Raw genomic sequence first — 15,995 nt, 5'->3', positions numbered from 1 at the left:
CCCAGCTTTGTTTCTATCTTTCTATCTGGTCTCTTTCTTTTATTTCTTAATCCCCAGCTGCTCCACTCAGGAACCGGACCTGTTCCTTTTCCGTGCTGGACGCGGAAAAGAGAGAACACCTCTACAGGTTAAATCTATTTCTTTTTTAACTTTACCCTTTGTGGGTGGGGTAGATCAGGAAAATTGGATTGCGGAATTAACTACAGATAAAATAAAATAATTCTCCCAACCCCGAATAAATTGGCGACCCTGTGAGACTTTGATAAAACTGTCAATTTTTAAAATGTTTCCCTCCTGTGATTTCCCCCAATCCTTGGAGCTGTTACTACAGAAGTGTGATGGTGCTGAGTGGCAACTCACCTGCCCAGCTCACCTGCCCAAACTCACCTGCCCAGCTCACCTGCCCAACTCCCCTGCCCAGCTCACCTGCCCAGCTCACCTGCCCAGCTCACCTGCCCAGCTCACCTGCCCAACTCACCTGCCCAGCTCACCTGCCCAAACTCACCTGCCCAAACTCACCTGCCCAGCTCACCTGCCCAACTCACCTGCCCAAACTCACCTGCCCAGCTCACCTGCCCAGCTCACCTGCCCAAACTCACCTGCCCAAACTCACCTGCCCAGCTCACCTGCCCAGATCACCTGCCCAACTCACCTGCCCAACTCCCCTGCCCAGCTCACCTGCCCAGCTCACCTGCCCAAACTCACCTGCCCAGCTCACCTGCCCAACTCACCTGCCCAGCTCACCTGCCCAGCTCACCTGCCCAGATCACCTGCCCAACTCACCTGCCCAACTCACCTGCCCAGCTCACCTGCCCAGCTCACCTGCCCAAACTCACCTGCCCAGCTCACCTGCCCAGCTCACCTGCCCAGCTCACCTGCCCAGCTCACCTGCCCCTGTTGCATTTCCTCTGCTCTCTGGAGGAGAGTATTTATTCATTACATAATGTTGCCATAAAGAACAATGAAGATAAACCTCTGTGATGTGTATTGCAAATATTTTCTCCCAGTTTATCATTTACATTTTGGCTTCATACACAAAATTTGAAAGAATGTTAATGTATTTGAAGTAGCAATCTTTTACTGCCTTTCGGTTTTGAGTCAGTTAGAAAGTCCCATATACCAATGTTTCTGTCTTGTGTTACTGACTAAAGTTGGTGGTCCTTTGCCCCATCACACAGGAAGGCCAGATACTGAAACAACAGGTTTTTCACAGACAAAGGGGGGTTTTATTCCTGAGGTAGACAGAAGAGGAGACAGGGAGAAAGCCCAAATAAAGATTTGAAATAAATTTAAATTTAAAGAATTAAGGTGAGGAGGGGCTACGCATATTCATCATTTCTAATCCAGGGTCTGAGTTGGAACTAAGCCATCTAAGGTAAGGAACGTGGAAGGGCAGGACAGAATGAGGTAATGTCAACCTGGCAGAGTTTATTGGTTAGTCCTATATGTGTCCATATTTAATCTAGAAATCCCATCTTCCTGATTGATAAACCTCAACCTTCTTCAAGGGTCAGACACCAGCCCAGCCATTGTCGCTCAGTGGTTGAGCGTTGACCTATGAACCAGGTAGTCACAATCCGATTCCCGGTCAGGGCACATGCCTGGGTTGCAGACTTGATCCCCAGTGTAGGGCATTCAAGAGGCAACTGATCAATGATTCTCTCTCTCATCATTGATGTTTCTATCTCTCTCCCTCCCTCTCCCTTCTTCCCTGAAATCAATAAAAATATATATTAAAAAAAAAAGAAGAGTCAGATGGCCAACAAGGACTTGGTTCTTCCGTGCTCTGGAGGTTGGCCTCGGGTCATTTGACTGCTACCTGCGCCTGCTCCAGCTGGGTCTGGTGGTGTCTGGAGCACTGTGAGGAGGCCTGGTGTTAATCTGCTGAGAAACACTGAAAAAAAACAGAGAGAGAGAAACTATTATGGTCTAGTTTCAGCCTGAGGTCCCTCAGGGGCCACCTGGTTTCAGGATAGGGGGGCCTGGTTTCATTGCACTCATATGGTTTCAATTTTTACATTTATGACTCCGATCCACTTGGAGTTTATTTCTGCTGTGTGGTGTGCAAAACAAATCCAATTTTACCTTTTCCTAAAAGGTGTGTCAGTTGTCCCAACACCAATTTTGTAAAAATCCACCTTTACATCTGTGATTTGAATTGCCACTTTAATCATATCCTAAATTTACATATGTACTTGATCTACTTCTACATTTTCTATTTTGTATCATTTTTATTGTTCATAATACCACATTTCTGTTTTTTTAAGTTATTGTGATTAATATATATATTAATCACAATAACTTAAAAATATATATATTTATATATATATTTAATATATATGTATATTTAATATATATTAAAATATATATATTAAATATATATATTTAATATATATATTAAAATTTACAATTTCCACCATTTTGTTGTTATTAATCCTCACTGGGGACATTTTTTCCATTAAATTTTTTTTTAATTTCTTTATTGATTAAGGTGTTACATATGTGTCCTTCTTCCCCCATTACCCCACCATCCCCCCTACTCATGCCCTCACCCCCCTGTTGTCTGTGTCCATTGGTTAGGCTTATATGCGTGCATACAAGTCCTTTGGTTGATCTCTCCCCCTTACCCCCACCCGCCCCTACCTTCCCTCCAAGGTTTGATGGTCTGATCGATGTTTCCCTGTCTCTGGAACTGTTTTTGTTCATCAGTTTATGTTGTTCATTATATTCCACAAATGAGTGAGATCATGTGATACTTATCTTTCTCTGACTGGCTTATTTCACTTAGCATAATGCTTTCCAGTTCCATCCATGTTGTTGCAAATGGTAGAAATTCCTTCTTTTTTAGCGCAGCATAGTATTCCATTGTGTAGATATACCACAGTTTTTTAGTCCACTCATCTGCTGATGGGCACTTAGGCTGTTTCCAAATCTTAGCTATGGTAAATTGTGCTGCTATGAACATAGGGGTGCATATATCCTTTCTGATTGATGTTTCTAGCTTCTTGGGATATATTCCTAGAAGTGGTATTACTGGGTCAAATGGGAGTTCCATTTTTAGTTTTTTGAGGAAACTCCATACTGTTCTCCACAGTGGCTGCACCAATCTGCATTCTCACCAGCAGTGCACGAGGGTTCCTTTTTCTCCACATCCTTGCCAACATTTGTCATTTATTGATTTGTTGATGACAGCCATTATGACAGGTGTGAGATGGTACCGCATTGTCGTTTTGATTTGCATCTCTCGGATAATTAGTGACTTTGAGCATGTTTTCATATGTCTCTTGGCCTTCCTTCTGTCTTCTTTTGAAAAGTTTCTATTTAGGTCCGTTGCCCATTTCTTGATTGGATTGTTTATCTTCCTTTTGTTGAGTTGTATGAGTTCCCTGTAAATGTTGGAGATTAAAACCTTATCAGTGATAATATTGGCAAATGTGTTCTCCCATGTAGTGGTCTTTCTTGTTGTTTTGTTGATGGTTTCTTTTGCTGTGCAAAAGCTTTTTATTTTGATGTAGTCCCATTTGTTTATTTTCTCTTTATTTTCCATTGCCCTAGGAGCAGTATCAGTGAAGAAGTTCCTTCAGCATATGTCTGAGATTTCTTTGCCTGTGGATTCCTCTAGTATATTTATGGTTTCCCGTCTTATGTTTAAGTCCTTTGATCCATTTTGAGTTTATTTTTGTGTATGGTGTAAGTTGGTGGTCTAGTTTCATTTTTTTGCATGTATCTGTCCAATTTTTTCAACACCATTTGTTGAAGAGACTGTCTTGACTCCATTTTATGTTCATGCCTCCTTTGTCGAATGTTAATTGGGCATAGTGGTTTGGGTCGATTTCTGGGTTCTCTATTCTATTCCATTGATCTATATGTCTGTTCTTGTGCCAGTACCAGGCAGTTGTGAGAACAGTGGCTTTGTAATACAGCTTGATATCTGGTATTGAGATCCCAGCTACTTTGTTCTTCTTTCTCAGGATTGCTGCAGCTATTCGGGGTCTTTTTTTATTCCAGATGAATTTTTGGAAAGTTCGTTCTAGGTCTGTAAAATATACCGTTGGTATTTTAATGGGGATTGCATTGAATCTATAGATTGCTTTGGGTAGAATGGACATTTTGATGATGTTGTTTCTACCAATCCATGAACACAGTTTGTTCTTCCATCTGTTTATATCTTCCTCTATCTCTTTTTCAGTGTCCTGTAGTTTTTTGCATATAGGTCTTTTACCTCCTTGGTTAAGTTTATTCCTAGGTATCTTAATTTTTTTGGTACGATGGTAAATGGGATTTCTTTTTTAGTCTCTCTTTCTGTAAGTTCATTATTGGTGTATAGAAATGCCATAGATTTATTGGCTTTAATTTTGTATCCTGCTACCTTGCCGAATTCATTTATTAAGTCTAATAATTTTTTGATGGAGTCTTTAGGGTTTTCTATGTACAGTATCATGTCGTCTGCGAATAAGGACAGTTTTACTTCTTCTTTTTTTATTTGGATGCCTTTTATTTCTTCTTCTTGTCTTATAGCAATGGCTAGTACTTCCAGTACTGTGTTGAACAGGAGTGGTGCGAGAGGGCATCCCTGTCTTATTCCTGTTCTTAGGGGAAATGGTTTTAGTTTTTGTCCATTGAGTGTGATGCTGGCTGTGGGTTTATCATATATGGCTTTTATGATGTTGAGGTATGATCCTTCTATTTCCACCTTGCTGAGAGTTTTTATCAAGAAAGGGTGTTGGATTTTGTCAAATGCTTTTTCTGCATCAATTGATATGACTATGTGATTTTTTCCCCTCAATTTGTTTATGTGATGTATCACGTTTTTTGATTTGCGGATATTGTACCATCCTTGCATCCCTGGTATAAATCCTGCTTGGTCATGGTGTATGATCTTTCTGATGTACTGCTGGATCCGATTTGCTAGGATTTTGTTGAGGATTTTGGCATCTATGTTCATGAGGGATATTGGCCTGTAATTCTCTTTCATTGTGTTGTCTTTATCTGGTTTTGGTATTAGGGTGATGCTGGCTTCATAGAATGAGTTTGGAAGTGTTCCTTCCTCTTGAATTTTTTGGAATAATCTGAGTAGGATAGGTTTTAGTTCTTCCTTGAATGTTTGGTATAACTCCCCTATGAAGCCGTCTGGGCCTGGGCTTTTGTTTGCTGGAAGATTTTTGATGACTGCTTCAATTTCTTCCATAGTTATTGGTCTATTGAGATGTTTAGAATCTTCCTGATTGAGTTTTGGAAGGTTGTATTTTTCTAGGAATATGTCCATTTCCTCCAGGTTGTCCAGTTTGTTGGAATAGAGTTGTTCATAATATTTTTTAACAATCCTTTGTATTTCGGTGGGGTCTGTTGTTATTTCGCCTCTATCATTTCTGATTTTGTTTATTTGAGTCCTCTCTCTTTGCTTCTTGGTGAGCCTGGCTAGAGGTTCATCAATCTTGTTTATCCTTTCAAAAAACCAGCTCTTGGTTTCATTGATCTTTTGTATTGTTTTTTTGGTCTCTATGTCATTTATTTCTTTTTTTAAAAAAATATATTTTATTTATTTTTTACGGAGAGGAAGGGAGAAGGATAGAGAGTTAGAAACACTGGTGAGAGAGAAACATCAATCAGCTGCCTTCCGCACACCTCCCACTGGGGATGTGCCCACAAACAAGGTACATGCCCTTGACTGGAATCGAACCTGGGACCTTTCAGTCCTCAGGCTGATGCTCTATACACTGAGCCAAACTGGTTAGGGCAACTATGTCATTTATTTCTGCTCTAATCTTTATTATCTCCTTCCTTCTGCTCACTCTGGGCTTTTCTTGTTGCTCTCTTTCTAATTCTTTGAGTTGTAGCATTAGATGATTTACTACCATTTTTTCTTGTTTTTTGAGGTAGGCCTGGAGAGCTATAAACTTCCCTCTCAGGACTGCTTTCATTGTGTCTCATAGATTTTGGATTGTTGTGTTTTTATTGTCATTAGTTTCCAGAATGTTTTTAATTTCTTCTTTGATCTCATTGGTAACCCAATCAATATTTAATAACATGCTATTCAGCTTCCAAGTGTTTGAGTGTTTTGGATTGTTTTTATTGTAGTTTATTTCTAATATTATGCCATTGTGGTCTGAAAAGATGCTTGGTATGATTTCAATCTTCTTGAATTTGGGGAGACTTTGCTTGTGACCCAGTATGTGGTCTATTTTTGAAAATGTCCCATGTGCACTTGAGAAGAACATATATTCTGCAGCTTTGGGGTGAAATGTTCTGAAGATGTCAATTAAGTCCATCTGATCTAGTGAGTCATTTAGGATTGTTCTTTCTTTGCTGATTTCTTGTCTAGAGGATTTATCAAGTGATGTCAGTGGTGTATTAACGTCCCCTACTATGATTGTATTGTTGTCTATCTCTCTCTTGATATCTTCTAGGAGATTTTTTATGTATTTGGGTGTTTCTGCATTGGGTGCATATATGTTTACCAGGGTTATATCCTCTTGTTGCATCGATCCCTTTAGTATTATGAAGTGGCCTTCCTTATCTCCTGTTATGGCCTTGACTTTGAGGTCTATTTTGTCAGATATAAGTATTGCTACCCCAGCTTTTTTTTCATTTCCATTTGCCTGAAAGATATTTTTCCATCCCTTCACTTTCAGTCTGTGTGAGCCCCTTGTTCTGAGGTGGGTCTCTTGTAGACAGCATATATATGGGTCATGTTTTTTTTATCCATTCAGCCACTCGATGTCTTTTGATTGGAACATTTAGTCCATTTACATTTAAAGTTATTATTGAAAGGTACTTGTTTGTAGCCATTTTTATTTTTTGAGGCTGTGTTCCTTCTTATCTTTTTGTTTCTTCTTTTTACAGCATTCCCTTTAGAATTTCTTGCATTGCTCGTTTGGTAGTGATAAACTCCCTTAGCCTTTTTTGGTCTGTGAAGCTCCTGATTTTCCCTTCAATTTTGATTGATAGTCTTGCTGCATAGAATATTCTTGGATTGAGTCCCTTGCTTTGCATCACTTTGTATATCTCCTTCCATTCCCTTCTAGCTTGATGTGTTTCTGTTGAGAAATCATTTGATAATCTGATGGGGGATCCTTTGTAGGTAACTCTCTGTCTCTCTCTTGTAGCCTCTAATATTCTCTCTTTGTTGATAACATTTGCCATTGTAATTATGGCATGTCTTGGTGTGGGTCTTTTGGGATTCATCTTGCTTGGGACTCTTTGTAATTGAGTAACTTTTTTCTTCCCCATATCAGGGAAGTTTTCTGTCATTATTTCTTCAAATAAATTTTCTAATCCTTGCTGCTCTTCTTGTCCTTCTGGCAGCCCTATTATACGTATGTTATTTTGTTTTGCATTGTCCCAAAGCTCCCTTAGGCTCTCCTCCTGCTTTTTAATTTTTTCTCTAGTACAGTGATTCTGTACTGTTCAGATTTGGCTTGTTTCTGTACCTGATCTTCTAACTCACTGATTCGGTCCTCTACTTCTTCTAGTCTACTGTTGAAGCCTTCCATGGTGTTTTTGATTGTAGCTATATCATTTTTCATTTTTTCCTGATTTTTGCATAGGTTGTTGATTTTCTCGTCCATCCAGTGTATGAACTATATGACCATTACTCTAAATTCTTTTTCTGTCATGTTGCATGCTTCTGTTTCACTTATTTTCTTACTTGGCGATTCCTCCTTTTCTTTTCTCTGGGGCTTACTTCGTTGTCTCCCCATTCTGGCTATCACCAGAAGGTTCAGATGTCGAGTTGTGGGAGCCTGGACCATGTGCAGTGGGAGTTTTGCACCCCCCAAGTGTCACTGAAGAGCTCTGATACCAAGACGTGCAGTTGCTATGGGTTGGTGGGAACCACGCTTGCCCTGGGTCAGAGTCACAGGCGCTTAGTGTGACCTCGTGTGTGCACCTAGAATCAGGGACCCTGCCTGCGCCACGTTGAAACAGAACCCACTGGTGTGTGCCAAAAATCGAAGTCCCCTATTGCATGTCAGGAGTCAGAGGCTCCCTGTGTCCATGCTGAGAATCGAGTATCAGAGTCTCTGTTGCTTGGTGCTACCTCACATTGAGAATCAGGTCCCTGTGTGCACATGCGCCAAGAATTGGAGTCACTGGCTCTTAGTGTGAATGTACTGGGAATCAGGGATCTCAGGCGCACATAATGAGGAACGGAGTCTAGTCACTGGTGGTCAATGCTGCCTCTTGTGTGGAGATTCAGAGTCCCTGATCTGCCCGGGAGACCGGGTTGCTCAGTCGCACTGTGTTGGCAGGAGGTCCACTTCTGCCCTGTGGTAAACAGTCTTCTGTGTGCACTTGCCCTGAATCAAAGTCAGGTGGCTCTGCCCCTTAGTGTGGGTGTGCGGTCTGGTCACACGGGTGTGCACTGTGGAAAACAAACTCCCTGTGTTCATGTACCCAGGCTCAAATTCAGCGCTGTCTTCCTGTATGGGCACAGGGTCTGGTCATGGGGAACAAACTCCCCGAGACCGCAAATCCAGGTTCAAATTTACCGCAGCCTCTCTGCTAAGGTGCAGGGTCTGGTCATGGGAAACAAACTCCCCGGGTTTGTACCCCCGGGCTCAAATTCAGTGCTGTCTCCCTGTGTGGGCATAGGATCTGGTCGCAGAAGACAATCTCCCCAAGGTCGTGCTCCTATGCTCAAATTCAGGACTGCCTTCCTGCCTGGGCACGGAGATAAGTTGCGGGAAACAAATTCCCCGAGTTTGCAAGTCCGGAGTCAAGTTCAGCGCAGTCTCCCTGCCCTGCGTGGGCGCGGGATCTGGTTGCAGAAGACCACCTCCCTAGGGATGAGTGGCTAGGCTTGAATTCCGCTCAGTCTCCCTGCCTGGGCGCGGAGACTAGTCGCAGGAAACAAACTTCCCGTGTCCGACACCAAGGCTCAAAGTCAGGCAGAGTCGCCACAGCTTTGTGTGTGCAGAAAGCCTTATTGTGCGGCTGGGGTCTGGTAGTTTCTATGTCACTGCCGCCGGGGCGGTGGGGGAGGGGGATTGGCTTTGTGACTCACAGAAATCTGCGGCTGGGTGCCTGGAGTCCTGGTGTCCCTGGGTTTGCAGCTGTGGTGGCAGGTCTTCTACCAGAGTGGCTGTAGGGTCCTGGTTTGCTTCCGAGACCAGACTGGGTGGTGGCGAGGCCAGGATCCTGGTCTCAGGCAGTTCTGTTCTTCAAGATGGTATGGTCTCTGTGCCACTGGTGTCCTCCCTGGAGTGTTTGCAGCGGCCATGGGGTTTAGCCGTCTAAGACTGCCCGGATTGGCAGCCCCCTGGAAGAACTGCAGGGTCTAACTGTCCCTATTTTACTCTCACACACACCCACACACGTCCACACACACCTCTATCGCTCCCTCACTCTCTCACACACTCTCCCTCCCTACCTTCCTGCCAGTCGCCATCTTGCCTCCTCCTTCTCCATTGATTTTTAGAGAGAGTGGAAGAGTGGGAGGGAGAGAGCGAGAAGCATTGATGTGAGAGAAACACATCAATTGGTTGCCTCTCGCATGTGCTCCAACCAGACCAGGCCCGGATCAAATCTGCAACCCAGTAATTGACCAGTAATTGAACCTGTGACCCTTTGGTGCTCCAGCTAATGCTCTAACCACTTAGAAACACTGCCCAGGGCCCATCTCCACCATTAAAAAATATTTCTTTAATTGATTTTAGAGAGGAAGGTAGAGATAGAAACATCAACAATAAGAGAGAATCATTGATTGGGTGTCTTCTGCACACCTCCCACGGGGGATCAAGCCTGCAACCCGGGCATGTGTCCTGACAGGGAATGAAATTGTGACCTCCTGGTTCATAGGTTGACGCTCAACCACTGAGCCACAGCAGCCAGGCTTAATTTTTTTTTAAATAATGGCTTTATTGAGATATAATTTCCATGCTATACAGTGCACCTATGTAAAGTATACAATTCAATGGTTTTTAGTACGTGGATAGAGTTGCACAATCATTGCACTAATCAATTCTAGAAGATTTTCATCAACCCCCCCCAAAAAAAGCCTATACCTGCTAGTGGTTATTCTTCATCCCTGTTTCCCCCGTACCCGGCAACCACTAATCTACTTTCTGTCTTTATGGACTTGTCTATTCTGGATATTTGATATACATGGAACAATACAATACCTTACTGGGTTCTTGTATTGTTTGAGCTCAGCGCTTTCTGTATCTTATCTCCTGAAACTCTCTCATACCAGCCCTATGGTGAGGTCCTACTTTTATCTCCAATGACAGGTGAGAAATCTGAGAGAGGCGATCATCTTGTCCTGGGTCCTGAAACTGGAGAGGGCAGCTCTGGGGTCCATGAATTCGGTGTCTTTTCTATGGTCACGTTGCCTCACAGAGCACTCGATCCCCAGTCCTTCAGGCTTCACTTGGGGGTGGGGGCTGCCCAGCTGCATGGCGAGGCCTCCTTAGAAGCTGAATGCCATCCTCCCACCCCCAGGTGTACATGTTCCTGGTGAAGTGGCAGGACCTGTCCGAAAAGGTGGTCTACCGGCGGTTCACCGAGATCTATGAGTTCCATGTGAGTGCCTGGTGGTCAGGGGGTCAGGGAGGGACAGCACACCCAGTCCCAGCTCTGCCTCTTGGGGAGGAGAGAGACCCAGGGGCTGGCTGGGAGCTGAGGTGCCCGGAGTCTGTCCCCACCAGCCCACAGTTAAGGGGGCATTTCTTAAACTTTAAGGAACATTTTATTTAATATATTTTTATTGTGGTAAAATATGCACAACATAAATTTACAATTTTAACCATTTTAAGTACAGCTCAGTGGCATTAAGTATATTCACAATATCATATGCTGATCATGGCCATCCATTTCCAACATGTCTTCATCTTCCCACAGAGAAACTCTGTACCCATTCCACACGAACTCAAGAGAGTGTTCTTTAGGGACCTACTTGATATATGTAGGGTGAGAGTGGGAATAGCAAGTGCAAAGGCCCTGGGGCAGGAGGGGGCCTGGAGTATTCAAGGTTGGCAGGAGCACAGTGAACCAGGGGGAGAGAGGTGGCAGAAGGGGTGAGTGCGGTGGGCAGGGCCAGGTCTAGCAGGGCCTAGTAGACCAACATGAGGCCTTTGGCTTGCACTCTGAGGGAGCTGAGAGGCGGGTAGCGTTCTGAGCAGAGCAGGGACAGGATCCAACTTAGGTTTTAAGAGGATCCCTCTGGGTGCTGGGTTCAGAGGATCCCGTAGGTTTTAAGAGGATCCCTCAAGGGTGGAAGGGGAAAGAGACATAAGAAGTTCGTAAAATCCAGGGCTGGTGGAAGCCCGGAGCAGGGCGGTGGCAGTGTGGGTAGTGAGAAGGGTCAGATTCCAGATAGATGTTTGCAGTAGAACCAAAAGGATCTGCTGGTGGCTGGCTGTGAGCTGGGAGAGAAAGAGAGGAATCAAGGTCGCCACCAGAAGTTTGTAGCCAGAGCGATTAGAAGGGTATTTAGGTCGTTTCCAATGTTGTGCTTTTACACTGTTGTAATGGAAAAATATCCCTTCACGTTTTCTTTTCTGTCTAGAAAACCTTAAAGGAAATGTTTCCTATTGAGGCGGGGGACATCAACCCAGAGAGCAGGATCATCCCCCATCTGCCAGGTGAGGGGCTGAGTCCCCTGAGTGGGGTCATCTGTCCTGGCTCCCCTCACATGCCCTCCAAGCTGCCCCCTCTGCCCTTACCCCTGCTTGGACTTAACCTCGAGAATGTGCTCACTGCTTCTCTGGTGCCCCTCCCGGATCCGCTCAGCACCGAGATGGTTTGACGGGCAACGGGCAGCCGAGAGCCGCCAGGGCACGCTCACCGAGTACTGCAGTGCACTCATGGGCCTGCCGGTCAAGATCTCCCGGTGCCCACACCTCCTTGACTTCTTCAAGGTGCGCCCCGACGACCTCAAGCTCCCCACCAACAGCCAGTGAGTGGCCCCCTTTCCTGTTCCGAGGCAGGTGGGAGAGGAAATGGGGTGGTAACCCACCCTAGCAGGGGTGGGACTTCCCCCAGGTTACAGGTTAGGAGACTGAAGCTCGGAGAGGGGCATTGACTTGCCCGAAGTCACACAGCCAGAAAAAGAAGGAGGCAAAATTCCAGCCCTGGCCCGTGTGACCTGCAACCACTGAGCATCCTTTCCAAGTCCCCACTTGGACCCCTCTGAGCATTAAGGCTGCAGGAGGCACGCGGGGGGAGAGGGGTGTCCAAAAGCCTTCTGAAAAACAGTTTACCCATGTGTGATGGGGCAGTGAGGGCCAAATGTAGTCCCGGGTGCTGCGGAGAGCTCTCACAGACGGTGAAGTGTGAGAGGTTGTGGGTCCATGGCCTCTGTGAATTGCTGAACAGGTCTCCGGCCCCTGGCTCCCTTTTGTCAGCTCATTCTCTGGCAGCCCTGCCCCAGGGGTCTCCTGTCCTCAGGGCCCTGCCTGGAAGCACCTGAGGCTGAGTGGGATCTCAGGGAACAGGCTGGAAGGCCCCCCTCTCTGTCCCTCTCCGGTCACTGAGTGTGGGGGAGACTGGAGGGAGGACAGGGCTGCCAAAGACCGTCACTCCAGCCGGAGCTTACCGACCCCTAAACTCACCCCTGCTGCCGGGAAGGGCTGCTCCAGCGGCTGGGGAAGGAGCCCTTCCCATCGGCTGCTCTCCAGGCTCCAGAAGGGAGCTGGTCCAGGAGCCCACAGCAGTCTTTCCCAGAGCCAGGGCCTCACTATTCACTGGGGAGGAGGCCCTCTCTGTCTTTGACAGTTGGCGCCTTCTCCTTGGGGTCCTCGCTTCAGGCTGGAGGAACAGCCCCATTATCCCCAACGCCCTTTCCTTGCCAGTCCAGTCGCCACCTTCTCTCAGCAGCGGCCCTGTTCCCCGCGGGAAGCCGAGTCTAACCCGCACTGTCCCCCGCACTGTCCCCCACTGCAGGGCGAAAAAGCCGGAGACCTACCTGATGCCTAAGGATGGCAAGACTAACGCTGCCGCTGCCGGTGAGGGGGCCGGGGGCCGGGGCAGGGCACCCTAAGGGCACCGCTGACATGACCAGGGAGCCGGGCTCAGGGTGCGCAGGGAAGAGAGCAGCGAGAGCAGTTGTGAAGGGTGTTGGTGGCCTCACTATGGGATCTTGGGGTTCACTGGATAGCGAAGGGAGCCCTTGCTGGGGGAGGTTGTGGCTGAATGAAGGAACAGGTTTGAGGGCAAAGGTGGCCTTCAGGGGTGACACAGAGTACCTCAGCCAGCTCTGGCTGCTGTAACAGCACCACAGGCTGGGCAGCTTGCATTTATTTCTCACAGTTCTGGAGGCTGGAAGTCTGAGATCACGGTGTGAGGGTTGGTTTCTGCTGAGGCCGCTCTCCTGGGCTTGCAGACGGCTGCCTCCTTGCTGTGTCCTCACATGGCCTTTCCTTTGTGCACATACATCCCTGGTATCTCTTCCTCTTTTTTTATTTTTTTTAAAGATATTTTATTAATTTTTTACAGAGAGGAAGGGAGAGGGATAGAGAGTTAGAAACATCGATGAGAGAGAAACATCGATCCTGCCTCCTGCACACCCCCCACTGGGGATGTGCCCGAAACCAAGGTGCATGCCCTTGACCGGAATTGAACCCGGGACCCTTCAGTCCGCAGGCCGTCGCTCTATCCACTGAGCCAAACCGGTTAGGGCTCTTCCTCTTTTTATAAGGACACCAGTCCTGCTGGGTCAGGGCCCCACCTTGATGACCTCATTTAACCTTAATCACCTCCTTAAAGGCTCTATCTCCAAATACACTCAGATTCTAGAGTACTGGGGTTAGGGCTTCATTGTATGAACTGTGGTGTGTGTGTGCGTGTGCACAGTTCAGCCCATAACGGCAGCAGCAGAAGCAGCACCTGGGGCTGGTTGAAAATGCACTCTCTGGTCTCGCCCCAGAGCTATGGAATCAGAAACTCATTCCACGTGACCCCTGGGCGATGTGTGTGCAGTTGAAGTTGAGGAGGACTGCTGGCTAACCAAATGAGAAAGGGACATGTAGTGTGACTAGTGTCTGGAACACACTAGGTGCTCACTAAATGCAGGGCTGCAAAGCTCATCTCTGCTGCTTTCCAGCCTGGAGGGCGCCTCCACCTGTGGAATGCCTGGAGCTGGGTGGGGATAGGCCGCCAGTGCCAGTTCTGGCAGCCCCCACTGGGGACCCCAGGGAGAGCCAGGAGGAGGCAGCTCACGCCCACAACATCCACTCACCCTGCCCTCCCTCTGCCCAGATATCACTGGCCCCATCATCCTGCAGACATACCGGGCCATCGCCGACTACGAGAAGAGCTCGGGCTCCGAGATGGCTCTGGCCATGGGCGACGTGGTGGACGTCGTGGAGAAGGGCGAGAGCGGTCAGCCTCCTGTCCTGCCTGGGCCCCCTCCCCCGCTGCTTGGGCCTGTGGCCACGAGCCCCCCGCCAAGGCTCTGCCCTCCAGGCAGCCTCGGGCTCCTCCCCCCTGGCCCTGGGGCCCTGACTGTCCTCCCCACGCTGCGGGTCACCCTCCTCTGAGCGTGCACATATGCAGGCTTCACTGTGCATCTCTGAGGGTCATATCCCGGGGGGCAGGCCATCTCCTCATCATGTGTGTGAGTGGGCTCCACGCTGTGATTCTGTGACCCTGTGTGTGTGGGGGGTGATTTTGGTGTGGGGTGTGGCGAAGGTGACATTTCTGAATCCGAGTGTTGGATGTTTGTGTGTCTGTCCAAGTGTCCTCACCACCCCGATGGCTGAGGGAGGCTGCCAGGCCCAACCTGACTTATTGCCTCACACCCCGGGCACAGGCTGGTGGTTCTGCCAAATGAAGACAAAGCGAGGCTGGGTCCCAGCCTCCTACTTGGAGCCCCTGGACAGCCCTGATGAGGCAGAGGACCCAGAGCCCAACTACGCAGGTGCCCCCTGTCCTCCATGGCCACAGGGTGTGGGAGGAAGGGGTGGGAGGGGCATGGGGATATTGAGAAGCCAGAAGTGACTCCTTTGGGGCTGGATATAATGGGGGCTGGGCAGAGGGGGAGTCAGGGCTGAGACGCCACAGTTTGGCTTGGGGGTTCTGGTAGGAGGTGGTCAGGGCAGGGAACCAGGAGGAAGAATAGAGGTGGGGGGTGATGAGGTCAGCCTGGGATTCTGGGTGGCAGTTGGCTAGGGCCAGGTCCAATGGGAAGCTGAATGGTGAGCAGAGCTGAGGCTAAGGAAAGAGGGCTTCCTGGAGGAGGGGGTATCATGATGACTGGAAGGGAAAATTGGCAGCTCCTGGGCTGTTTGGCGCCCTTGTGGAGGTTGTCAACAGTTAGAATTGGTTGCCCATATTTTAAAACAGAGAGATGTCACAATTTTATGTGGATTTATGCTTCCTTGTTAAAACTGGAAAAGGTGTGTATGCGGGCCTGCAGCCCCACATGCCTACAGCTGGCGGGAGTTGAGTGGCTCAGGTGCCCTGTAGGCGGCGCTGCAGTCCCGCACTTTCGGCAGATCCACTCTGTGTGCGTGCCTGACCAGGGCTCTGAAATTGTGGGAGCTCCTGGCCCCTGGTGTGGATAGCGGTGGGTCGAGAGGGTAGAGAGGGCAGAACTCCAGGATGCCCCACAGGGGCTGGGAGGAGCCTGCAGGAGACCAAGAAGGACCAGCTGGAGGAAGCCCCAGGCTCAGAGAGGAGAGGAGGGGTGATGAGTCCTGTGCAGGGCAGATCCTCACACCACGCCCCTCCCCCTCACTGTGGACCAGGGGAGCCCTACGTCACCATCAAAGCCTACACTGCTGTAATGGAGGACGAGATATCCCTCCAGGAGGGCGAAACCATTGAGGTCATTCATAAGCTCTTGGACGGTTGGTGGGTCATCAGGTAGGAGAGTACCCCTCCCTCCCACTTCACCAGCCCTGGCCTGGGGCAGGGTCTGTTTGGGCTCAGGGTGGACTTGGGTTGACTCAGCTGTGTGGCACTGGATAAGCTACTGCGCCTCTCTGGGCTCAGTTTCCATTATGGGAGCCGATGAATGAAAGTCCCACCCTACTTGTCTCTTGGGTTCAGTGTCT

General features: G+C 47.9%; 1 protein-coding gene across 2 annotated transcripts in view; it reads left to right on the top strand.

Moving 5' to 3' along the window:
* Positions 1-15,995, top strand: part of NCF1 (neutrophil cytosolic factor 1) — a 28,568-nt gene that overhangs the window by 9,784 nt on the left and 2,789 nt on the right. The window contains exons 3-9 of one of the 2 annotated variants that reach the window (XM_080681041.1): positions 10,441-10,521; positions 11,507-11,582; positions 11,731-11,896; positions 12,883-12,944; positions 14,197-14,319; positions 14,750-14,857; positions 15,687-15,804. In XM_080681041.1, the coding sequence (XP_080537167.1) occupies positions 10,441-10,521; positions 11,507-11,582; positions 11,731-11,896; positions 12,883-12,944; positions 14,197-14,319; positions 14,750-14,857; positions 15,687-15,804 (734 nt within the window). The remainder of the gene's footprint in view (positions 1-10,440; positions 10,522-11,506; positions 11,583-11,730; positions 11,897-12,882; positions 12,945-14,196; positions 14,320-14,749; positions 14,858-15,686; positions 15,805-15,995) is intronic. The other variant, XM_080681042.1, reaches the window with a different exon arrangement.

The sequence above is a fragment of the Plecotus auritus genome (genome assembly GCF_963455305.1).
Source record: "Plecotus auritus genome assembly, chromosome: 7".
In the NCBI taxonomy this organism is placed as follows: Eukaryota; Metazoa; Chordata; class Mammalia; order Chiroptera; family Vespertilionidae; genus Plecotus; species Plecotus auritus.
Note: the sequence above shows the minus strand (reverse complement) of the source record. Positions and strands in the feature narration are given on the sequence as shown.